This window comes from Antechinus flavipes, chromosome 3 (genome assembly GCF_016432865.1).
Source record: "Antechinus flavipes isolate AdamAnt ecotype Samford, QLD, Australia chromosome 3, AdamAnt_v2, whole genome shotgun sequence".
In the NCBI taxonomy this organism is placed as follows: Eukaryota; Metazoa; Chordata; class Mammalia; order Dasyuromorphia; family Dasyuridae; genus Antechinus; species Antechinus flavipes.
This window is the reverse complement of record NC_067400.1, coordinates 70,249,015-70,276,299: the sequence shown is the minus strand read 5'-3', so window position 1 is coordinate 70,276,299 and position 27,285 is coordinate 70,249,015. Positions and strand designations below refer to the sequence as shown.

Genomic DNA, 27,285 nt, shown 5'->3' with positions numbered 1-27,285 from the left:
TGATTTTTTTTCCCTGTAAAAATTATACAGGCATATGTTTGGACCATTTATACTGTTTTACAAACTTTCATTTAACCTTTACTCAGTTGGCTATCATTATTGTAATCTCATTTTTATTCCTTTATGTAATTATCCCTCTAGCATTTATTCTAGATTTTTCCCATAATCCTTTGAATCCTTTAATCCTAATACTTTTCTTCCAGCTTTGACTACTCAGACCATTGTTTCCTAAAATGTGTAGGCAATTTAGGATGATTTGTCTCATTTACCTTTGTTTTCATGCTTATGTACCTTTGTATCTTCCTTTTCATTTTTCCTGCTATTCTCAAAGGAAAATATTTCCATCCCTTCTCTATTTCCAATCCTTTTCTGAAGCCTTTTCATTTACCTTCTGGCTTGACATCATTGTCTCTGTCATTGAATAAATAGAGGATAAATCTTGAGAATTAATACTCTTTTTGCAGTTTATGTCCTTGTATAGAAAATAATGGTTGTGGACACTAGTCACTCTTCTACTTCAAACATTCTGTGATCATGAGCTTCCTTAGTGAGGTCATAGAGGAAACCAGCAAATTGGATTTAAACATCATTCTTTTCAAACATCTCATCTGGGTCAGCAAAAATTGTTTGAGGAAAGATCTCTGTTCTTCCCTGGAAGGTCATCTATGGAGCTTTGATGTTCAGTTATTTTTTTTGATTCCTTTATTGTGTCTTCCTAGCCTAAAGGTAGACACCATCAGCCACCAGAGCATGAACATGTACAAGCTTCTTATGGGACACTATGTCGAAACAAAGAACTAGAGGTAAAGAGTCGATTGATAGAGAGCACCTAGTTAAGAACTGTGTACATTAGATATGCTTTAAAATAATATATCCTGCCTTTCAATTATTAGTTTGATATAGGAAAAATAAGTTTCCTTTTATAATTTAAGTTTTCTTTGAATTTAGATTACAATTTTCTGAATTACTACTTTTTGGGGGAATTTTAATCCAGTTTTTATAAGCCCAGAGTCCAACATTTTATCCACTGTGTCATGTTACCTTCACCTAAGAAACAAAATTTCTAAACCAAGTGATTCCAAGATAAAAAAAAATCTCTGTTTTATAACAATATCTCTTAAAGCAGTTGCTGTATCTTTACATAAAATTAACACATAACAAACTATTAAACATTCAGTTTCATTGACTTTGGCCAGCCTCAAAATATAGTCTTTACAGAATCATAGACTTAGTTCCACCTGACTCTCAAACAACCTGCATCTACTTGTCTTAGTAGTTTTTCAGTCATGTCTAATTCTTTATAACTTGATTTTGGTGAAGATAATAAAGTGGTTTGCCATTTCCTTGTCTAGCTCATTTTATAGATGGGGAAACTGAGATAAACAGGATTAAGTGACTTTCCCAGGATCACATGTTTGGTAAGTGTCTGAGGCTGGATTTGAACTTAGGTCTTTCTAACTCCAAGTCTGGCATTCTATCCACTGTACCATCCAACTGTTCCCCTCTATTATACTTATGTATCTCTTTTTAAAAAATATTGGTTGTGAAAGAGAGATAGACACACACACACATGTACACAAACATAAAAACAGGGAAAGATTGATTTACTTAGCAAACATTACCTACTTAATATATTTCAATGCTAATTTCATTGTAATAGTCCTATTCTGCATAACATAACTTCATGGAATTGTTTCTGTGTCACTACCTCTGTTTCTGTTTCTCTTTCTCTCATTACCACTGAAAAGTAAATAAAATTAACCTATCTGATAATCTATTTGGAGTTTATACCAAAATATAATCCTTCACAAGAACTATGGATGAACATGGAGTAGTATTCTGGCTATTTGCTGCCATGCTACCAATTTACCTTGGCTAAATAGCACCACACAGTTTTTTTCCTTCTTTTTTAAAATCTTTTCCTGAATACACTCAACATTCACCTTTGCAAAGGCTGTGTTCCAAAATTTTCCTCCCTCCCCTCTGCCCTTCCTCTCATAGGCAAAAAGTGATCCAATATAGGATAAATATGTGTAATTTTTCTAAATATATTTCCATATTCATCATGCTGTGCAAGAAAAATTAGATCAAATGGGGAAAAAAAGAGAAAGAAAATAACAACAAAAGAGGTGAAAATACTATGCTTTGATCCATATTCAAATTCCATAGTTCTATCTCTGGAAGTGGATGGCTCTTTCTATCACAAATGTATATTGGAATTGAATCATCTCATTGTTGAATAGAGCCAAGTAAGTCCATCATAGTTGATCATCACATTATCTTCTTGTTTCTGTGTACAATGTTATCCTGTTTTTATTCATTTTTCCCAAATTTATTTTATTTGAAGAAACAAAATAAGCAAAAAGAAAAGCAATACAAAACAAAATAAAACAAAACAATGTCATGTGCTCAGCAAAACATCAGGGAGGATTTAAAATATATAACAACAAATTACCAGATCAAGAAAGTATATATATTAGTAGAAGAAATTAAATTCATGAGTGTCTGTCTTTTCTTTACTTCCTTGTAAATTGTTCTTTTATTCTCTACTGGGCACCTTATTTACTTTATTCTTTCTACCCCCTTCCATTCCCCCACCACAGCCAAAAAGATTATAGTTAAGAAAGGATATATTTGTATATACATATGTAGATATATTCATACATACATACACACACATAGATACTATACATATCTTCCTTTCATCTCCCCCATTCCCCAAGCAAACCATATTTATAGAAAAGATATATTTATGTATACAAATGTAGATATATATAGATATAGATATCTATATATATCTACATTTGTAGATACATTTGTGTGTATATATATACATACTCATAAACACACACACACATACACACAATATCCATATACACACATGTCTTTCCTACTCCTGCTAATGTTCATTAAATTCTGCTCCATAACTTGCCTTGCTATTACTTAACCTTCCCCAACTCATGAATCCTTCCCTTGCCTTCTTCCCATATTCTTTGATTCCCTATCCATCCATCCCTCCCATCTTATTTCTTTATAGGTTATGGAGGGTTCTATACCCTTCATGGTATGTATGTAGTGTTGTTATTGAACCCATTCCTGCTGTAAGTCGGTTTTCAGTACTAAGAGCCCTCTTCCTCCCTCTGTGTATTCTTTCTCTGCACCTCATTTGTATAACGTAATTATTATTTTTAACCTTTTTCTGTGCCAATCTTTCTTCTAAACGTATAGCATACATTTCCCATGTAAAAAAAAGCATAATTTGTCTATCTTTAAATAGTTTGTCTACGATGAGTTCCTTAAAATTGTTCTTTGATATATCTTGTATATTAAATTTTCTGTTAAGTTCAAGTTTGGTTGATAGTAAGTCCTGAAAATTTGCAAATTAGTTGAATTCTGTTTTTTTTTTCATTGAAATTTATAGATAATGTTGCTGGATATGATATTTTGGGCCACAGTGCTAGTTCTTTTGCTTGTCTGTAGATATGATTCCAAGACTTGCAGTCTTTTTATTTTAACTGCTGATAAATCTTGTACAATTCTAATTGTAGTTCTAGCATATTAGAATTGTTTGTTTTTTCCTTGTTTCTTGTAAAATTTTCTCTTTGATCTGGGGGTTTCAAAATTTTACAATAATGTTTCTATGTGTTTTCCACAAAGGCTCTCAGTGAGGTAGTAATCACTGGATTTTTTTTTTTCCTATTTCTACTTTCCCCTCATGTTCTATCACTCCAGGACAATTTTCTAGGATTATTTCCTGCATTATTGTTCTCTTTTTGGTCACAATTTCTGGCAGTGTAATAATTTTTACATTTTATCTTCTTAATCTGTCTCTAGATCTGTTGTTTATCTTATGAGACATTTCATATTCTTTTCTATTTTCTCATTCTTTATAATATGCTTTGTTATTTCTTGGTCTCTTATAGCTTTCCCTTCCTCAATTCTAATTTTCAGAGTTATTTTCATCTTGTAGTCTTTCTATCTCCTTTTCTAATCAGTTAGCTTTTTTTTCCAATAGCCTTGTTTTTTCTTTAGTTTTTCCCTCAATGTCTCTCATTTGATTTTTGAATTCTTTTTTAAGTTCTTCTATAAATTCTCCCTGGGCAGAGAGCCATTTCACATTACTTTTTGGGGTAGAAGATTTTATTTACTCACTGTCCTCCTCTGAAAATGAATCCTGGTCTTCCCTGTTCCCTAGTATGTTTCTTTGGTATGGTTCTTCTTTGTGGTTCATTTTTTTTATAAGAGGTATTAGTGTAAGTACTTCTGATCTTGTAGTGGGGATGATCCCTCAAGTTTCTCTTCAGCTCTCCTCTCAGGAACTTCAAACCAAGAGCTCCTCCCTTTAGCAGTGTCCCTGGCCCCAAGGCTTTTGCACTCACCAGGTGCTGCTTCCTTCTCGCCCAGGGCTGCATCTCAGCTGTGCAGCTGGGCCTGGCATTCCCAATCAATCAAGGTTCACTCAATCTTAGGACAAACAGACTGGGAGATGAAAGTATCTGTGGTTCCTGCTGAGGCTCCAGCCAAACCGGGTTAGCCCAAGGGATCTCCATTTGGTGTTTCTACAGAGCCCAGAGGTGTTTGCACCTCAAACAGGTTAATACTGGCCTGCGGTCTTTCACCAGATCTTGTTGAGTTGTATCAGGAAGACCCCTGTTCTGCCTCAAATCTTCTTGGTTTTTCACCAATCTGTGTTCACTCTGAGATGTAAATTTGTTCTACTTGTGAGGGAAATCTGGAGAGTTTGAAATTTATCAATCTACTCCACCATTTTCCAGAATCCTCTCCAGTGTTCTCCTTTTTTGCTCACTTCACTCAACATCAGTTCATATTAAGTCTTTCCAGGTTCTTTTGAAATCAGCCTATTCATCATTTCTTATTCTAGAACAATAACATTCCACTCTATTCATATAACTTATTCAGCCTTTCCCCAATTGATGGGCATCCATTCATTTTCTAGTTCCTTGCCACTATAAAAAAGGTCCTTTTCCCTTTTTTATTATCTCTTTTGGATATAGAGCCAGTAGAGATATTACTAGATGAAAGAGTATGCTGAGTTTTAAAGCCCTTTGGGAATAGCTCAAATTGCTTTCCAGAATGGTTGGATCATTTCACAACTCCACTAACAATGAATTATTGTCCAAGTTTTCCTAGATCCCCTCCAACATTTATCATTTCCTTTTCCTGTCATCTTGGTCAATATAAGAGGTTTGAAGTGGCACCTCAGAATTGATTTAATTTGCATTTCTCTAATCAATAGTAATTTAAAATATTTTTTCATATGACTGGAAATGGCTTTAATTTCTTCATCTGAAAATTGGCTGTTCATATCCTTTGACATTAATTGAAAAAGGGTTTTTATTCCTGTAAATTTGAGTCAGTTTTCTCTATATTTTAGAATGAGGCCTTTATCAGAAAAAATTGATGTAAATTTTTTTTTCCAGATTTTGGCGTCCCTTCGAATTTTGGTTGCCTTGATTTTGTTTGTACAAAACCTTTAATTTTCTGTTATCAGAATTATCCATTTTCATTTCATAACATTCTTTAGTTCTTCACTGGTCATTAACTCTTCCCTTCTTCACAGATCTGAGAGGTATATTATACCTCTCCTAATTAGCTAATAGTATCTTCCTTTATGGTTAAATCATGAACCCATTTCAATCTTATTTTGCAGTAGGGTGTTAAATGTTGGTCATTGCCTAATTTCTGACATATTTTCCAGTTTTCTAGCACTTTTTGTCATTAATGAGTTCTTATTCCCGAAGCTGGAGTCTGGGTTTCTCAAACACTAGATTAATATAGTCATTGACTAATGTGTCTTGTGAACCTAACCTTTTCCATTGATCCACTACTCTGTTTCTTAGCCAGTACAAAATGTTTTTGATGACTGCTACTTAATAATATAATTTTAAGTCTGGTACAGCTAGGTTACCTTTCTTTGCCTTTTTAAATTAATTCCCTTCAAATTCTTGATCTTTTGTTCTTACAGATTAATTTTGTTATTATTTTTCTAGCTCTATAAAATAATTTCTTGGCAGTTTAATTGGCATTATTGGACTGTAATTTTTATTTTATTAGCTTGGCCTACCCATGAGCACTTGATGTTCTTCCAGTTGATTAGATCTCACTTTATTTATATGAAAAGTATTTTGTAATTTTGTTCATATAGTTCTTGACAAGTAGACTTCCAAATATTTTATTTTGTTTAAAGCTATTTTAAGTGGAATTTCTCTTTCTATCCCTTGTTACTGCTCTTTGTTAGTAACAACACATGGAAGTGCCAATGATTTCTGTGAGTAATTTTATATCCTGCAACTTAACTCAAGTTAATTGTTTCTAGTAGTTTTTATTTGATTTTCTAGGATTCTCTAAATATACCATCACATTATCTACAATTAAAATTATAGTTTTGTTTCCTCATTACCTACTATAATTTCTTTAATTTTTTTTCTTCTCGTATTGCTAATGTTAACATTTCTAGTACAATATTGAATAGTACTGGTGATAATGGGCAACCTTGTTTTACCTTTGATCTTCCTGGGAATTCTTCTAGTTTGTCCCTATTACAGATAATGCTTATTGATGGTTTTAGATATATACTACTTATTTTTTTTTAAAGAAAACTACATTTATTTCTATGCACTCTAGTATTTTTCATGGGAATTAGGGTAGTATTTTGTCAAATACTCTTTCTGCATCTATTGAGATAATCATGTGATTTGTTAGCTTTGTTATAGGTATGGCCAATTATGCCAATAGCTTACCTGATATTGAACCAGCCCTGCTTCCCTGGTATAAATCCCAATTGGTCATTATGCATTATCCATAAATTTCTATACTCTTTTTGCTATTATTTTAAGATTGGGGAAATTGTTCTACAACTTTCTCTGTTTTGGCTCTTCTTGGTTTAGGTGTCAGCACCATATCTATTATAGAAGGAATTTGGTGACTACGGTGTTCCTCTATTTTTTCCAAATGGTTTATATAGTATTGGAATTAATTGTTCATTAAATATTTGGTAGAATTCACTTGTAAATCCATCTAGCCCTGGAGACCTTTTTCTTAGGAACTTTTTTAATGGCTTGTTCAATTTCTTTTTTCTTAAATTGAATTATTTAAGTAATTTATTTCCTCATCTGTTTATCTGGACAGTTTATATTTTTGTAAATATTCATCCACTTATATTTCACTTAGATAAGATTTATTAGCATACAATTGGGGAAAAATAGTTCCTAATTATTGCTTTAATTTCCTCTTAATTGTTAGGAGGATAATTTTTGATAATGGTAATTTGGTTTTCTTCTTTTCTTTTTCTAATCAAATCAAAGATGTATCTATTTGTTGGTTTTTTCATAAAACCAACTCTTAGTTTTGTTTATTAGTTCAATAGTTTTCTTACTTTAAATTTTAATCTTTTTTAGTTTCAGAATTTCTAATTTGATATTTAATTGGGTTTTTAAAAATTTGTTCTTTTTCTATCTTTTTTAGTTGCAAGTCCAATTTAATCTCCTTATCCACTATTTTATTCATGTAAGCATTTTAGAAATATAAAATTTCCCTTAAGAACAGTTTTAGCTGTATCTTATAAAGTATCTCATTATTGTTATTCTCTTGTATGAACTTTTTTTTAAAAAAATAAGAGGTATTAATGTAAGCACCTCTCTACTCTTGGGGTGAGAGGATGGTGCCTCAACCCTTCCTTCAGATCTTCCCTCTGACTTAAGAATTCCAAATCAAGAGCTCCACCCTCCTGGAGGTACTCACAGCCAGCAGTGTCCCTGCTTTTTCACTCCTGATGTAGTTTCTTCCCACCTAGGGCCATCTCAGCAACAAGCTGGGCCTGGCATTCCTGATCAAACAAAATTCTCTTACTCTTCTTGGACTCAGAAACCTTGTCTCCCTACCTTCCCTTCCTCCACTCCTTATGTCCTCTGGAAAGTGAAAGTTTCTGTGTTTCCTGCTGTTGCTCTAATCATACCCAGCTCACCTCAGGGCCTCCTACTTGGTGTTTCAGTAGAACTAGACCAGAAGTGTTTGCTCTTCAGGCAAGTTAATCCAGGCCTGGAGTCTTTCTTTGGATCTTCTTGGGTTGTACCAGGAGGATCCCTGTTCTGCCCCAAGTCTTCTTGATATTTCACCAGTCTATGTTCACCCTGAGGTGCAAATTTGTTCTGTTTTTTTTTTTTTTTTTTTTTTTTTTGTGGAAAACGTGGAGAGCCTGAAATTTATTTAGCTATTATACTTCCTTCCCAAAATCCTTCTCCAACTCATTTATTTTTTAGGAGTAGATTATTTAGTTCCCAATTCATATTTTGTGTTTTTCCATTGTCCTTTATTATTTTTATTGTATTTTGATATTAAAAGGGTGTGTTTACTATTTATGTCTTTCTGCATTTGATTGTGAGGTTTTTATGCCCTAATACATGATCAGTTTTTGTGTAGTTGCCATGTACCACTGAGAAAACAATATATTCCTTTCTATTTCCATTCAGTTTTCTTCAAATGTGTATTTTACCTAACTTTTCTAAAATTCTATTCACCTTAAGCTCTTTTTTGTTTGTTTTGTGGTTAGATTTATTTAGTTCTGACAGAGGGAAGTTGAAGTCTCCTACTAGTATAGTTTTTCTGTCTATTTCTTCTTGCAACTCACATAACTTCTCTAAGAATTTGGATGCTATACTATTTGGTATATATATTTAATACTGATGTTACTTTATTATGTGTGGTATCCTTTAATAAGATATAGTTTCCTTCCTCATCTGTTTTTGGTTTTGCTTTATATCTAAGATTAGGATTGCTACCCATGCTTTTTTTTTTTTAAATTTAGTGAAGCATAATGGATTTTGTTCCAGCCTTTTACCTGTGCTCTCTATGTATTTCTCTGCTTCAAATGTTTCTTATAAACAATGTATTGTAGGATTCTGGCTTTTGATACACCCTTTTATCTGCATCTGTTTTATGGGAGAGTTAATCCCATTCACATTCACAGTTAAGATTACTGAATCTGTATTTCCTGCCATCCTATTTTTCCCAAGTTATATTTTTCTCTCTCTTTTCCCCCTTTCCCTCTTCACCAGTGTTTTGCTTCTGATCATCACCTCCCTCAATCTGCCCTCCCTTTTTTCAGCCTTCCTTTTTATCCCTTTCCCCTTCTATTAGCCTCCCCCTTTCTTTTACCCTTTCTCCTTCTACTTCCCTACAATGAAACAAATTTCTATGGCAAACTAAATATATGTTATTCTCTTTTTGAGCCAAATCTGATAAGATTATGGTTCAAAAAAATACTTATTACCTCTTTTTTTCCTCTTTTCTTCTTCATGTGGAATTAAACTTACCTCATTTTACTTCCCTTTTCCTCTTCTCCCAATACAATCCCTTTTTCATCCTAATTTCTTTTTTATATCATCACATTTAAGTTAATTTATACCTAAACCCTCTAAATATATCCCTAACAAAGATACAATTCTCAAAAGTTAAACATATAATCTTCCTTGGTAGGGATGTAAACATTTTAACTTTTAAAAGACAAATATTTTTCTTCCCTTTTTACCTTTATATGCTTCTCTTGAGTCTTGTATTTGAAGCTCAAATTTTCTATTCATCTCTGGTCTTTTCATCAGAAAAAGATTGAAAATCCCCTATTTCATTGAATGTTCATCTTTTCCCTTAGATTATAATACTTAGTTTTTCTGGGTAGTTGATTCTTTGTTGTAGTTCAAACTCCTTTGCTTTCCAGAATATCATATTCTAGACCCTTCTATTTTTTAAGGTGGAAGCTGCTAGATCTTGGGTAAAATTGATTGTGGCTCCTTGGTATTTGATTTGTTTCTCTCTGACTGATTACTGTATTTTTTCCTCTGATCTGATAATTGTGGAATTTAGTTATAATATTCCTTGGAATTTTCATTTTGGAGTCTCTTTCAGAGGCAATTGGTGGATTCTTTCAAAGACTATTTTAATATCTGATTCTGGGATATCAGGATAGTTTTCTTTGATAATTTATTGAAAGATGGCTTTACCTCTTTTTGCATTTGGCCAGTTGTAGTTTTAAAGGAATTATTTTGTTCAGTGGATTTGTTTTTTCATTTTCCAATTCTATTTTTAAGTAGTTATTCTTTTTTTCTATTTTGTTAAATTTATTTTTAAGAAGGTTTTTTTTTTGGGGGGGGATTTTGCCAAATTTATTTTTAAGGAGTTTTTTTCTTTAGTCAATTTCTGTGCTTCCTTTTCCAAACTGGCTCACCGACCAATGTTTCACAATTCTGCATGGCTTTCATTTTTTTTCTCCAGTTTTCTTTTATCTCTCTTTTAAGATCCCTTTTAAACTCTTTCAAGAGAGCTTTTTAGCTGGAGACCAGTTCATATCCCCCTTTGAGGCTTCACCTTAAGGTATTTTGCCTTTTCTGTCCTTTTCTGGGTTTTTGTTCTGGTCTGCCTTGTCTCCACAGTAGCTTTTTATAGTCAGAGCTCTTTTTGCTTTTTTGGTCATTTTTAAAACTTGAGCTCTGCTGCTAGTGCACAGGGGAAATTGTCCCAGGCTTTTCAGCAGAGGGACAGAGGCCTGTCACTGACTGTGCTGGGCTGGAGTTGGTCTACAAGCCTTTCTACTATACTGTTTTGCTGAGTTTTGGGGGCTACAATTTTCCCTCTTTTTCATGTGGAATTAACTTAGCTCATTTTACTTCCCTTTTCTTCTTCTCCCAGTACAATCTCTTTTTCATCCTAATTTCTTTTTTATAACATCATATTAAAGTTAATTTATAAAGTTATATTTCTGCAGTTGCATTGGAGATCTCACAGCTGGTCTGCTGAACCACTAGCTTCTGAACCAGGACAGAATAGCCAGCACTGCTCTATTTTGGCTAAGACCCTCCAGCTAGATTCCCCTGGCCAAGCATCCCCACACCAGGAAGCCTCCCTGCACTGTGCCTCTCCATGATATGCCTGCACTGGGCCATGTTTCTCCCTGCTCCAATGTGACAGAATTTTCCATTAAATTCTCAATGTGTGTGGTTTCTGTCACTACAAAGTCCATTCAAAGGCTTGATCTAGCATTGATTCTGAGGGATTCTGAGCTCAGGCAATATCCTGTTTACTTGCCACCATCTTGGCTCCACTTCTGTTTTCTGAATTATTGAAGGATTGTTTCAGGAACAATCTGGTTTTATCTCTATAGTATATTTTACATTCATTCCTTTCTCTCCAGTTAGATAGATGGCCACCATCTTAGTTCACATATTTATTAGCTTTTGACTGGACTTTTTCATATTTATTAGCTTTTGACTGGACTTTTTAAATAATTGCCTATTTATACTCCCATACGTTCCCTTCTTCAATCTGTACTTTATAATTCTTCCAAAATAGTCTTCCTAAAGCACAAGTTGGGTCATGTCATTCTGCTCAAAAACTTTTAGAGGTTCCCTTGTGGCCCTAATGAGAAAATACAGACTTTAGATTACTATTTGAAGCCTTAATATAATGGCTCTAGCCTTTCTTTCAAGGCTTATTTCATGTTACATACTTTATATAATGGCCAAACTCTACTGTTGCCTATGGAGTTTTCTGAACATGACTCTCCACCTGTGGTTCTGCACTTTTACATATCCCAGCTGGGAAAGATCCCTTTCCTCACTTCCACCATTCAGAAGTCCTACCCTCTGTCATGATTCCACTCATGTACCACTGGCTATAGGACCCTGTCATTGTCAGATCTCTCTCATCAGTAATGATGATGATGATAATCAGTATGATCACAAATAACATCAATTTATGCCTACCTGTATATTTGTGTTTATACACATACATATACACTTAACTGATAAGTTTTAAAATACACACATACTTCTTCCCACTCACATTTATACACTTAACTGCATATGGGTGGCTTAGTGATCAATGGAGGGAACACAGGATGACCAGCCTCAGACACTCTTTAGGTGTGTGACACTGGGCAAGTCACATAATCTCTGCTTGCTCTGGTGTCCTCAACTCTAAAGTTATTGATTTTATATAAAGATTTATATAACTCTAAAGGATATTAACAGTGTTTGTTGTGATCATTAAATGAAAAATATGTGCAAAGTACCTAGCTCAGTGTCTGGAGCATAGTGAATGCTTTCTAAATGTTAGCTATAATTATTAGTATTATGTCTCAAAAGTTTCACATCTCAGTTTTCATAGGCATATAACAATGAGGTTAGCACAAAGGCTCTGTAGCTCTTCAGTTTGATAGGCAGTCTTAATATCTCTTCTTTTCCATACTTTTATCTGGAGCCTTGCAAACATTGCACTCATTCTGGCAATCATGCATCAATCTTGTCACCTGTGTGTACACCCTTGGAAAATATACTGCCAAGGTAAATTTCTCCATTTGCTTGTTGCAATCATTGGTTCCACATATAGATGGTACAGAGCTGGCTGGTAGAGAACCGCTTTTCTTGGTCTTAATTGACAGGTCAAAATTAGCACAAGCTTCAGAGCATTGAACCACACTCTGTTGCATCTCAGCCTCACAGGCTGAATTAAGTGCACAGTCATCCATCTACAAACAAAAAGTTGCACATGAACTCTTTCTCTACCTTAATCATGGTTTATAGCCTTGTAAAATTAAATAATTTAACATTAGTGCAATAGCTGACTTTGATTCTATTTTTGCCCTCATTGAAGACATCTGACAACATTGCAGAGGACATTATATTTGGGAGCAAGCACACAGCTCTGCTTCACTCCAGTTTTGACTAGAAAAGTGTGAAAGTGTTATCTTTTATGTGAAACCCATTGTAAGCATGCTGATGTGAAAGTCACATAACAGTACTGTTAAACTTCTCTGAGTAACCAATTTTTTTCCATGATCTTCCACAAACCCTCATGACTGACAGTATCAAAGGCCTTCGTCAAATTGATGAACAGCTTTCTGCTCCTGGCATTTTTCCTGGAGTTGTTGGGAATTAAACATCATATTGACCTTTCTGAAACTTCACTGGCCCTCAGATAGATGATGATTTTCCAAGTGAAGGATCAGCCTATTAAGGAAGTTGGGCAAGAATCTTGCCAACAGTGGCTAAGAGAAAGAGTTCTCTGTGATAAAGGAAAACCATTTTGCTTTTCCTTTATGGAGATAGATAATGGATGCATCTTTCAACCCATCTTGTATGTAATCTAGTTTTCTGCCAATTTTTGTATGAGTAACTGAAATAGAATCAGGACCAGGTGCTTTGCCATATAAACGAAACCAAATGGCATTCAAAACCTTTTCTTCAGGTGGAAGTTTGGCTAGAAATGGACTGACTTAAACATGAGATGTGTAGTGAGTGGCTTCAGGAGTGCTTGGTGATAATTTGTTGACAACACTATGGAAGTGTTTAGCCCATCTCTCCAGGATCATGTCTTATCACTGATCAATGTGGCTCCATTAGCACAAAGCAGTTGTCATAAATAGGTTTCAGGGCATCACAAATCACTTTAGAGTATTATTATCAATGTAAAAATCATGCAAGCCAATGGGTCAGTTTGTGCAGCCCAGCCAAAATACCATGACTAATATGAGAAGAGATGCTGAGTGATTACATTAGGAATTGGGAATTAGCTTCTTCTTTTTACTGATCCTAGAATCCTGCATCTAAGCTTCATATTCACTTTTATTTTTGATAAACTAAACAGTCTAAAATTCAGATGAATGATTCTATTGGTAACTCTCTGTGGTTCTTGCTTTTAGCAGCTTCTTCCTTTTTGTCAAACTGTCCTTGTTGTTTGTGAGTGTTCTGACCCAGATGAGCCAAGGTTGTGCTGTACAAGTATTTGAAAGCTTCCTATTAGCCACAAACTGTTTGTGCACAGAGAAGTGCTCTAGTCTTTTGAAACTTGCCTCTTCCCTGAGTTATGTGGCTGAGTTGATACAGTACCTTTTTGTAACTTTGAGAAAGATGGAATGAGTGATTTGGGCTGAGTACCTATAGTTTTGAGCTTTCCTAATCTAGGAGGGCTTGTTGTTTGTCCTTAATCAAAGAGGATCAAAATGACATAATGTTGGAATCAAGGTACAGTGTGCTTAACTGTGGCAGATCAGAACAATATGAGCTCAAAAAGGCTGTACTACAGATCAGACACAATAAGGCATTTGGTGAACAACAGTGATTGAAAGAACAAGTGTTGATTTAAAAACAAAATTTTGGATTGTCATTATGTCTATTGAATGCTGTGAATATCTTCAGAGGAAGTGATGGATTTGCACTGTACTACACACATGTATTGGAGACAAAATACTTTTCCATTCACCTGTCAAGAGGATTTTAGTGAGCCATAAAAAGAGAAGACCAGTTAATCACGAACCCTTGATTACAAAAAGATGGGAACTCTTTACTTAGAACTCTCACTATTGCATCAGGTTGCTTCCCCAATCTATAAGTTCAAAATTTATCACAAACATATTATGTACCAGGCATTGTGTTAGTGGCTGGGTATGTAAAGAAAAAGTAAAAACAGTCCATAGTCTCAAAATATTTTTATTCTAATGAAGGAGACATGTATATACATGCAAGACACATAGAAAGTAGATAGAGCCAGGTCATACAACTAAGAAAATGGAAGACTAGACACTTTCTCTAATCCTCATAGCCTCTCAAACCTCTCCAAAATAGAAATTATTGATGAGATAAAGCCATTTCTACTTTGTCTGTGGTCTAAGACACCAAAAAGACCAAACAAGGTGACTAGATCAATAATAAAGCTAATTCCAAATTCCTAATATAATCACTCAGCATCTCCTCCCATACGAGCCATGATATTTTGGCTGGGTTGCACAAACTGATCCATTGGATTATAATTGAATTTAAGACTGCTTCTTCTTCCTGGTGATATAGAAAAACACAAGGTAGTTCTCTTGCTGTGGTTAGGATGGCAGAGTGTCAGCATTCTGAGCTGTCTTGCAACATTGCTTATCCACAAACTGAGGATCAGCAGGAAGAAGGGCAAATCTAAGTATGTATGAGCCTCTACTAGTTTTGAAGATACTGGCATCTAGCTACAACCAATTCCTCTAAAAGTCAGTTGGGACCCAAGACTAAGGTCAGTGGATTCCCTAATATGGGAGAGGCTGAGAAAGAGTTGATTTCCATTCTCTAGGACAATTGGCATAAAAGGGGAAGGAATCATAAACTGAGCCTTAATAGGGGGGAAAAGACTGAAATTATCAATGATCTCTGGAGGAATAAAATTTAGTTTAAAACCTAGAATACAATTAGATAAATCATCAGGGAAGATCTAACAGAAAGATGGTCTCCAGAAGTCTAATTGAATCTAGACAACTATGAATAAATGTTTTAAGACAAAGGAAAAAAGGATCAACATTTTGTGAGGTGAGAATACTAAAAATTTGCCAAAGACCATAGAGACATACTTAGATTTTCCCAAATAATTTAAGAAAATCACGGAAGAAGAATTTGCATAAAAATTGTGTACAGCAAAAATAATTGGAAGAATATAAACACTTAGATGGAAAACCTAAGCAAAAACAAAACTAAACAAAAATAATGACTGGAAACACAAATATAGAAATACAAAGGTTAAGCTGGAGAAAGAGAAGCAAAAAATAACATTAAAAAGCAAAACTTGAAGAAAGTAAAATGTATAGAGATTGAATATACTATTGAGACACACATGTAGGAGTCAATTCATAGACAAGGGAACCTCCAAATCCAGTCCCTAAGAATTTTTAAAATAGGAAACTGGCCCTCTTGTAGCCAGGAAGTAGATTTCACAATGGGGGTCTAGGACCCCCACAGTGACTTCTATGGAAGGGCTCAGTTGATTTTTTAAAAAGTTAAAAGATATTGTTCTCTCAGATATTTAAGGTACAAACACACACATGTGATAGGTTCTGCCTCCATATATGTCACCCTTCAACAATATATTTGTCTTGCATCCCTTGAGAAATTTGTTCTAATGCTGAGATGTTTATTTAATTTCTTATACCATGTAGTAACACAGAACAGAAAAAATGGGTAGTGCTTTTATGTATGGGAATAATTTCCTAGGGTGAGAAGTCCTCCAAAATTAATTCCTGAAAGCAAATCAGAGTAGATAATGTTGGCACTTCTCACTATTTTAAGCTGTGGCCCAGAAATCAAAATTCTTAAATCACAACTTTTAAAGTGTCTCTGTGCTTCTCAGGTAGCTCTTTTGATGCACATGGTACCAATCAATAGCACAGACAGAAAAAACAAACCTGTATGCCTAATGAGGACTTTAATCTCTTAGTGGATATCTTTTATCAGTGATGTTTTCGAAGAGTTCTCAGGTGACATTATTTGTCTTTATGCCAATAACCACAAATGGGCACTCATTATCAGGCTTCATAGGAAGCTACTCTTTGCCTGTCTCATATGCACATATGCACATAACTCTAGGAAGATGTGAAATTTCCCTTTTGGTCATGTCAGAGCAGATTAATCGACTCATGCCTCTAGATCTAGAAGCTCATCTAGTTCAAACTTCTTAATTGATAAACTGAGGCAAAGAGAAGTAAGTACATTATAAGTACATTGCCCCAAGTTGCACAAGTGGTAAAGCAGAGGGTTTGAACCTTCTTCCCCCACCCCCCACTCCAAATTCAGTTCTCTTTCCCCTACCTGTTTCAGCTTTCATGGCTATTTAAGTACCCTTTAAAAAGGAATCAACAATCATTGCTTATTCATTTCTTTTAGCAGAGAAACTATTGGGCAAATTGTAATAGAGATTCTTTTCTGTGTAGGATTTGATTGAATGGAAGTTGAAATCAATAATTCTGTCTCTAAAATTCTGTTATCTTCTTAGTGGTATTGGACAGCTTTTTTCCTTTCCATGCCATTATTTTTTATATTACATACAGCTTTTCATTCCTTATAAGGTACACTGTTACACCTTATAGACAAGTTATCCCTGTTATTTAGATCTAGTAGGTTCATTATTCCATGTTCTCTATTCCATCTTTCTGGGTTATATTATTCTCCCTCCCATTTTCTTTTCCACTGCCAAATACTTCCTTCCCTTCCCCCCCCCTTGCAACTTAGTTCTATTTTGTTTTTCTTTCATATGCTTCTGCCACAATTTCAAGGGACTCTTACCCCAGCTTTTTTTTTTTAACTTCTGAAAATGAAAGTTTAAATACTATTTGTTGTTCACTCATTTCAGCAGTGTCTTGACTCTGTGGTCCTATATAGGGTTTTCTTGGCAGAAGACTGCCATTTTGTTATTCACTTCATTTATAGATGGAGAAACTGAACCAAACTAGGTGAATTAACTTGCCCAAGGTCACATAGTAAGTGTCTGAAGTTGGATTTGAAGTCAGGAAGATGAGTCTTCTTGACTTTAGGTCAGGTATTCTATTCACTATTCTACCTCGCTGCCATTTAAAATTATTTAAATTCTGTGTGATTTGAAACTTTAGGAAAATAACATAAACTTAGTGTCAGAGAATCTTTGCTATTTTGTCAAACAATGTATAATACATGTTCAAAACTGTGTTTACAATCAAAAGTTGTGCTTATCTGATGAAAAGGGAAAACATGTTGGTTCTTGCTACCTTCTAGAAATTATTCAAAAGCAGTTCTCTTAGCATAAATATTTTTGTTACCTTGCCAATACTGGAATAGTTGTGGAATATGTATGCTGAAGTGCCACTCTATGGATTGTTTACTTTTTTATGACTTTTGTTTGGAATTACATTCCTTCATTTGTGCATTTGTGCAATATATAATAGTATATATATTATCTAATACAGTGAACAGTTTAGTTCTTCTATAACTTTGACAGGCATATTTCATCTCTCTATACTAGGGGCCTGCAGATTCTGGCAAGCATTCTAAAAAGTGGAACCAAAAGAAATATAGGTTGTCACTGTGAAGGGGGAGGAGAATTGTTCCCTTTAAGATTATCACTCTGAGATTGTGTCCCCTTTGATCAGGATCTCCCAGGCTCCAAGGAGATAGTAATAGTAGTCCATGCTACTGAATTTAAATGGTTTTCCTAGACCATTAATAGATTCTGAGAAATGAAGGATATTTAACAATACTCTACCATCACATCAAGCAGCTGCAAAGACTAAGGACACCACCTTTTCCAAGTCCACTGGCACTAGTTTAGCATAAGAGTAGGAAGTGACAGTTTAGCATTCACATTGACCACTAACAGCCTAAAGTTAGTTCTGAAGTATCAGGAAAAAAAGTCGAATGTTACAGTCTGCTTCCTTGTTAAATGACACATTATTGTATGGGGACTTTATCCTTCTTTAACCAGAAATGGCATTGAGGGAATGCATTAGCTATAAGTTGAAGCTGTGCCTGACCTTAGACCTTTATAACATGAGACTGCTGCCATGGGATCCATTAAAGAAAAGCATCTAGATTTCTGTAGGTATTTCAGTTGTTGTTGTTGTTGTTTGTACTTAATGTCATAATCTCAACACAGAGATGATACATTTGGTCATGTTTTCAGCATTATAATCTCACCAGTAATTAAAGTAGGCGATAGTGCAAAATAGCAAAATGAAGAAGATGAAAAACAAAAGGGAAATCTTTTTTTCCTTACAATTTTAGAAGTTTATTTCCTGTTCATGCTACTCAATAATAAATATTAAGAAAAGATTAGGAAATTAGATTATAGGTATTTTAAATTATTATTAATTTTTCTTCCCTTGTTCTCATTTTATATCATATGTAGAAAATCTATTTTCTTTGTGTTAAATTTTTATATTCTCTTTTATCTTTTCTTTTTCCTCTATATTTTTCTTATCTTCAGATATAGGACTGGCATTAGTGACCATTTATCTCCTTTGTATTCCTTTAATGTATAGCTTATTAAATATTAGCTATGAATAATTTTCACTCTTATTTCATTGTCATGTTGGACTGATATTATTTTTCTTTTAGAAGAAACTTTATTTCAGAAGAAGAAAAGTAATCATACATAAAAGAAATTGTTTTATTTTGTAGTAGGGCACAGATATGAGAGAGAAGATAAGGCTGAAGGCCCAACCCAGAAAGCTCTTCGTGAAGCCAGAGAACAGGCCAGACCTAAAGTAAAAGTGAAATCCAATACAAAGGTATGAAATATCTTATTTCATTGCTTCACATTTAACCTAGGAACAAGTTATAAACTGATGTTCAGATTCATAAAATAATTTATCATTTGAATTTAAAAGTTCTTTTAAAAAGGTAGATGAAAAGAAAAAGTATAATTATGGAAAGTGTTATCCAGTAATAAGACTGATTTTTGTTTATGGAATCAATTTCATCTTTGTCTCAAACTTTTTACAAAGTGGTAATGTCTATCTTTTCATATTGTAATTGAAATGCTTAAAACTTCAATTACTTTTGGAACAAAGATTCTTTTTGTGAAGCCCACCATGTTTAAAAACAAAACAAAGCATTGGCTATTGGATAAAAATGATTCTGTGTACAAGTTCTTTTTGTTTCAGCAAATTCGAAAGAAAACAGGATTGATATTGATCAAAATTGTGAAGCTTTCAAAGATTGTCTTCTGTGTCTCTAGTCTGTCTCTATCTCTGTCCTTTTTGATGACAAACTCTCTTCCCATTTCATGTTCTACTGGCCCCCTTCTGCCTTCAAATTATTTTTTTCCCTTTAAAAGAGAAAGGGTCTGATTTTAGCTATTTACATATGTTGATTCAGTGACTAATTGCAATTCAACTGAAACTCATATAGTCATACGGTATTACAATTCTACACTAATGTTCCATCAATCAGTATTTTCATTTAAAACATTTGTGTCTATATGGAATGAAAAGCTCCTTTCTTAATAATAATTTCTCTCATCCTTAATCATGTGATTTTTTTGGAGGCTGGTAGGACTCAAGGGTTCTCATGAAATCATACTAGACTTTCTGTTGACTGAAATTAAACCTGATTGTCATTTTAGAGTGACAAGGTAGTGAAGGATATGTGAGAATGCAACAAAATGAGCATCTTCCACAGAGGCATTGATAGGCGCAAATTTTCTCTTCTATTTGTAAGTTTCTCTCTTTTTTGTAAATCACTGTTGCTGTCTGTTATCTTGTAGATGCTTAGGCATGGTGTCTTCTCTATTTTCTTCCATCATTGCTACTAGGCTGGATTGTACCTATGAGGTCACTCTGTTTTCCATTTACTCACCTGGAAATAGAAATTCATTTTCAAAAGTGGTTTTACTAATTACTTAGAGAAAAATGATAAAATTACAAAATGAATTCATTGGAAAATAACTGAATCATTGGGTTTATAGGAGCTTATCATAAGGTAATTTCCTAACCATCAAACAACATCCACAGACTTGTATTCAGCTGGCCTTCACTTCCCTCTTACTAGAGATAAACCTGCCATCATATTTGGAAAGTAAATTTGTACAACATCAAAAAACCATCAGCCATGCATTCAAATGGATAGAACATTTCTAGAATACAGAGCTTACTCAAAAAACTTGAAGCATCCTTTATTTACTCCTTGATAAAATGCAAGATCTTTAATTTGGCATTTAAGACCCCATATTTTGGCTTCCAACTAGCTTTCTAAGCTTATTATTTCATATTACTTTGCTTTGTCATTATCTCATCCACTCAAATCAGCCTGCTAGCAGTTGTTCATTATATTCAACGTTTCATATTTTGCCTCTGGGTTTTTGCCTAGGAGGTTTTACCATGCCTGAAATATTCTTTTCCTTCCCCCCTAATCCAGGAGTTTCCTGAAACTAGCTCAAATTGCTATGGAAGAGCTGATTATTAAATGTTTACTGTGACCAATGGAAAAAACAAAAACCAAAGTCTAAAGAAAGCAGAGCTTGGTTTGTTGTTTCACTGAAAAACTGAGGCCATTCACTGAGAACCCCTTTCTCCCTGCCTCTTCACTTTACATCATTTGTGAAATGGGAATACTCCTCTTACAAATAACATCTACTTCATAAGATTTTTGTAAGAATCAAATGGCATAATATATCTAAAACTTAAAGTGCTATGTAAATGCCATTATTGTTATTGTTGCTATTGTTATTTTTATTTAGAAATCGTTGCCGCATTATTTCCTTCTTCAACTCTGGTCTCAGATGAAGAAGTGACCTTTTACTTTGCTAAAACCAATTTATCTACCAATCTCTCAATCTGCTTTGGTCCCATACTTTTTTCATCTTTAGCAGACTTTCCCCCATATCATCCCCATCTTATCTCCAAATTTACTTAATTTCTGCCTACAAACACATCCATGTCTCCCTTAGTTTTTAAACCAACAAAAGTCTTTAAAACACATCCATGTCTTCCTTCGTCTTTAAAACAAACAAAAAACCCCAAACCAACAAGCAAGTAGACAAACTAACAAAAAAACAACCCAACCCTCTTTAGGTCTTCTCGTTCCCACTGGCTATTGTTATATATAATTCTCCACTCCTTTCTCTGTAAGCTTCTCGAGACAGCTAGCTACAATAGGTATCTCCACCACTTCTCTTCTTGCTTCCTTCGAAATTCAACATTCAAGTGAAACAACTTTTCCAGAGTTTTTATGGTTGTTCAGTCATTCAGTCCTGTCTGATTCTTTTCAATCTTGTGGACTATATCATTCCTTTTATCTTCCTCTGGCTCTTGAAGTTTGTGCAAATTAATGTTCCTTGTTCCCAGGATACTATCTAACCCTTTCCTTGTATGCTCATCCCTTTTCCTTTTGCCTTCAGGCTTTCCCAATACCAAGTTCTTTTTCAGTAAGTCCTTTTTTCTCAATATGTGGTCAAAGTATTTAAGCCTCAGCTTCAGTATTTGATTCTAACCTAAATTAACTTCTTTTAAGTATTGACTGATTTGATTTCCTTGTTCTCCAAGGAACTGTCCAAAATCTGTTCTAGGCATCAATTTTGCTCACTTTTCTTTTTAGTTCAATTCTCACAGCTACCTATGGCTACTGGAACAACCATATTTTTGACTATTTGGACCTTTTCAGTATGGTAGTCTCTGATTTTTAGTAGGCTGTCCAGATTTGCCGTAGCTTTCTTTACAAGCAGCAACAGTCATTTACTTTCATGACTGTACTTGTGGTCTGCAATGATCTTTAAGCCCAGGAATATAAAATTTGAAATTGCTTCAATGATTTTTTTTTTTGAACTTTAATCCTTTTTGAGTTCTATGCAACATTTGACACTCTAAAGACACCCTGTCTTCTTGGTTATTCTGACCTCTTTGAGTTTTCATCATACTTCTCTCTCTCTTGGTTTCCTTTTGTCTAGTCAGTCTTCCTTTCTGAGTCTCCTGCCATGTTCCAGGTCACACGTGCTCATGAGTTTCTTTTCTGTCTATGCAAACTAATTTAGTGATAATCATCGGCTATCATGGGCTCAATTACTTTATTTATGCTGATGATTTCAAAGTGTGTGTGTATGTATTAACATGCCCACATACATTCATCTGTAGTGTATATATGATATATACACATGCATGTGTACATATATATTTATATATGCACATATATCTAATGTCTGTTCGTATTTATATAATTATGTCTCTAGACCCATTTTTTTTTTCCTTGAGCTCCAGTTCTACAGTATCCAGTTCCTTTTGGATATCTTTAACTAGATATTCTGCAAGCATATCAAATTTAGCATAGCTAAAAGGTAACTAACTCATTTTCTTCTCCCCAAACCCTCTCATTTTCCCAACTTTTTCTATTACTGTTTAGAGCACCACTATCTTCTCAGTCAACCAGGCCAGCAATTTTGATATCATTTTCAACTTCTCATGCTTATCTCATATATTTTTCTGTTGCCAAATCTTGTAGTTTCTATTTTCACATACAGGTCTCCTGTATATCCTCCTCTTCCTCTTTATAAAACTACCCCTTTAGAGCCCAATCATCTCTTGGCTGAACTGCTGTAATACCTTTCTAAATGGTCTCTGCCTCAAGCCCTTCCCCACTCCAGTCCATCCCTCACTCAGTTGCCAAGGTAAGTGTTCTGAAGCATAGACGTGTCCATGTCACTGCTTCCTACTTAGGACCTCCAGGGAGTCTCTGTTACCTCCAGGACCAGGTGTCATTTCTTCTATTTGGCATTTAAAGCTGTTCTTCCTAGTCCAGTCTTTTTTTTTTTAATCTTTACCCTAGCACTCTGTGATCCCTTTACACTGATCTCCTCACTGTTCCTCAAATACAACATGCTTTCTTCTTTCATTGTTTCTTTGTGTTGGCTGATCACTATGTTTGAAATTTACCTCTCAAATCCGATTGTCTCTCATCTACTCTATAGAGATCTGGTGTGTACCTGATTATATGTTTGTTTTCCTCATTAGACTCTGAGCTCTTTGGGCGAAAGGCACTATATTTTGCCTGCCTTTGCATCCTCAGGGTTTAACACAATATGTTGGGGAATGGTGATGATATCCCAATTGAAGGCAGCATATTAGTGAATGAGCTAGCCTTGGAATTCACCTTCCTATTTACTACAGTCCAGCATGACTAGCTTCCTACTTAGACTCTTCCCTTCTTATCTCTATGGACCCTAACCCAAACTTGAGATGAACTCCTTCCTCTATTAATGGGAAAGTTGTGCCAACATTCATCTACCTTTGTCACCTTTCAGCTGATGTAATCATTTCTCTCTCTGCAATCATACTGACAAACTACAAATTAACTGGCAGTAAAATATCTCATGAGTTAATTTGATACTTTGAAAAATTAGTAATTTAATTAGTATAAGCATTTAATCTTTATCTTCCTTAAAGGTTAGTTCATATCATTTTCTACTTGAGACTTTTCTTTGAGTTAATAGTATAGTCACTCTCATAAAATTACTTTCCCCATACTTTGTATTTATTTTTCTGTATACATGAACTTCCTAGCCCCACTCTGAGTAGAATATGAACCATTTGAGGAATAGACTAGTATGCTTTTGCCTTTGTAATCCTCATGGTGTAGCACAGTTTTTCCTACAAAAAAAGTGCTTAATCATCATGTCCTTTGTTCAACTGAAAGCCAGGGCTACCTCTATCAGTAAGAAAGTAAACACTGAAATAGGTCTTTTATGAAGTGCAAAGTGAATAGAAGATAAACTAAGGAAACAAAAGTATGTGAAATTTGTGAGTGGGGTATAGTATATTTTGGGGTAAAATTTAAAAACCTAATAGTTGTCACAGCAAGTTAAAATTTAACTTAGGTATGAAGAAGCTAGATAAATGAATAAAAAGATAAAGAGTTAGAAAAGAAAGAAAAGGAAAACAGAAAGGAAGGATGGACAGATGGACATTTATCATACACTGTGTGGCAGGCCTTTGCGCTGAGGACAAAGAGATAATCCCTGCCCTCAAGGAGTTTATGATCTAATGAGTGAAGACAATACATAATAGAGAACCAAAAAGGAAAAGGTATTGTACACTGTGACACTGTATGTTGATGGACAGGAATTTGTGGTATGCTGGGTCTGGGCAAGATAAGGCAAAAGCTCACTTCTTATAATGCCTTTCCAGCAGTAGAATTCATGGTTTTGGTTGAGTGAGTCAAGGGGAGAGGTGTTAATATTGGCTAGAGTTCAGGTAGCATAGTATAGAGATGATCAGACAGGCTAATTATTAATTTAAACATTATATAATAGCTGAAATTTTAATTCAATTTAAAAATAGTTCATGTATACACTTTATAATAATAATGACGTGAATAGGAAGACTTATATGAGAAAAACAGAGTTTCTGAAATCAAGACTTTTTTGTTTCATGACCCCATTGTATCACAATGCAGATAATATTCAAACTATTATTAAAGAATATTAAATTCTTAGTTTGCCAATATTAGGAGCAGTCTTTTATTAGGATATACATTTGAACTGATACCAAAGGACATAAGAGTTAATTTAACACCCTCTCAATTTAGTAAGTTTAAAGTCAAAATTTGATGATAGACTTGTCTTTTTTTTTAGCAAGTTTGAGGTGAAATATTCCTCTGAGTCAAGGATTATCACTATCTTTATTATCTTCATTCTTCATGGTTTTATGTTGTCAATTTTGTGGGTATTCTGTTTCTGGCAATAATTTATATTAAGATGTAATTTCACCAGTAAAGTCACAAGATTTTTAGTACATTTAGTACATGCTGAAATAAGGCAGCATGGTATATACTAGAAAGAGGATTTGATTTGTAGTCAAAGGGCCTAGATTAAAATTTATTTTGACAGTTATTAGTGCTTCACCCAGGACCTGGCCTATTATACATACTTACTGCTTCTTGATTGAATGATTGAATATATCATTTTGGGTAAGTTATTTAACTTCTCTCTAGGTCTGTTTCTTTGTAAAACGAGGGGATTGGATTAGAATACCACTAATAATTAGAGAGAAATGGACACCAAGGATGACCATTTGAGTGCCCTCTGTGCAGTTTGTTTGACTACATATATATATATAATATATATATATATAATATATATGTGATATATCTATCTATCTATCTATCTATCTATCTATCTATCTATATGTGATATATATATATCACAAAGGGAAACATACAGAACCAGAGTATAAAATGTCCCCAACTGGGTTTTTGCCTGTCAAATTCATACCCTGGGAAGAGAGAGCTCAGACTTAAAAGTAGAGATGAAAAAGAAAATCTTTCTACTAGTAGCTCCTCTCCTAGATATGACATAACCTGGATGGATGTCTATCTTACTCACAGGAAATGTTGGCTCATTTCTTGGGGGCAATCCATTGCTGAGATGGGTTGAATTAGTTGCTCTTCAGGACTGACTCCCAATCTTAGCCCTTGGATCACTAGTGGCTGTCCTTTCCCTTTGAGAGATCACATAGGTCCCTGCATGAAAGTAGAGAAGGCACAAGCAGAAAGCAGCCTCATGTCAGACAAGCTGGCTCAGAGGCTATGTGCTCATGAACCTACTGAGAGCACTGTGGAAGGGGGTGAAAGATGCATCTGCCAACTTCCTCCACCGTGCACAATGCTGGTATGAAGCTCCTTTTGGCTGGTTAGCGCCTTTTGTAGCATACTCTGCTCTTTGTCAGCAGCCAAACTATTTTTCCTCACCCTTCTCAGATACTTGTGCGTGCTCTCATCCAGAGAAAAGACCCTTTCACTTCATATAATCACATATTTCTAGAATTAGGCTTATCAAATCCTTGCAGTGGATCCAGGGTCGGATGACCTGAGCTTAGGATTGGACTCTGCTCTTACTAACGGTATGATTTTTGGATAAGTCATTGAAGGCCTCTTGACCTCAGTTTCCTCAGGTAAAAATAGACTTGCTTCTCAGGATCAAATATTGAAAGAAACAAGTGTGAAAATGTACTTCATAAACTGAAAGACTACATTTACTTTGTAAATGTAGAAAATGTTGTTTTAGTGGCAAAATTATTTTAGCTCTTTTATATAATTACTTTTTCTTCTGTAAGACTTAAGCAACTCATTTTTATGTTATGATATTTTAAATAAGTTATTATACATAAGCAAAAGTAGGAAATCCTGATAGCTATTTCTGACTCCTAAAATATAGCTAAGAAAAAGGGAATATGACATAGTTTATGTTGAAAATTTTCCCCCAACCTTCCCCAGTGATAGGAAATGAAGTTAAGTGTGAAGCAGATACGACAAATGTGAGGCCGAATCTAGGATATGTTATTAGCATATCATCTTCTGTATGCATTGTAGGTCCTGACTCTTAAGTAGTAGCAAAGACAACCTTTTAATTAGGGATCCAATAACAGTCTCATCCTTATTTGTAAAATGAGAATAATAATATTTGTAATATTTTGCTCATATGTTTGAAGTTCAAATAATAAATTATATGAAGTACTTTGTTAATCTGAAAGCACTTTGTAACAATCCCTCTTCACAGCAGTCACCCTATTTGTTCTCAGTAGTATTTTATTTTTCCAAATGCATGTAAAGATAGTATTTGGCATTCATTTTTGTAGGACTTTGTGTAACGAATTTTTTCTCCTTCCCCAAGATATCAAGCAATTTGATATAGATTAAACATGTGAAAACTTTTAAAACATATTTCCATTTTTGTTATGTTGTACAAGAAAAATCAGATCAAAAGGGAAAAACATGAGGGGAAAAAAAACAAAAAAGGTAAAGATACTATGGTTTGATCCACAGTTAGGGAGAGAGTATTTTCTAGAATTAAGGGCAGTTTGCAAGAATCTGGGAGTTGGACCATTGAGATTGGGAAGCAACTACTTGTTCACATGGCTGGAAAAGTAGAGTAGTAAAAGAAATGTCTGGAACAATGATAATGTTTGAGCTTTGTAATTGAATGCTTTAAAAGTCCAGTTAAAACATTTGTATTTTA

General features: G+C 34.5%; 1 protein-coding gene across 2 annotated transcripts in view; it reads left to right on the top strand.

The window, feature by feature from the left end:
* The window catches only part of SPAG16 (sperm associated antigen 16), a 1,154,057-nt gene that overhangs the window by 94,148 nt on the left and 1,032,624 nt on the right, over positions 1-27,285 (top strand). For both annotated transcript variants that reach the window (XM_051983613.1, XM_051983614.1), the window contains exon 9: positions 18,963-19,072. In XM_051983613.1, the coding sequence (XP_051839573.1) occupies positions 18,963-19,072 (110 nt within the window). The remainder of the gene's footprint in view (positions 1-18,962; positions 19,073-27,285) is intronic.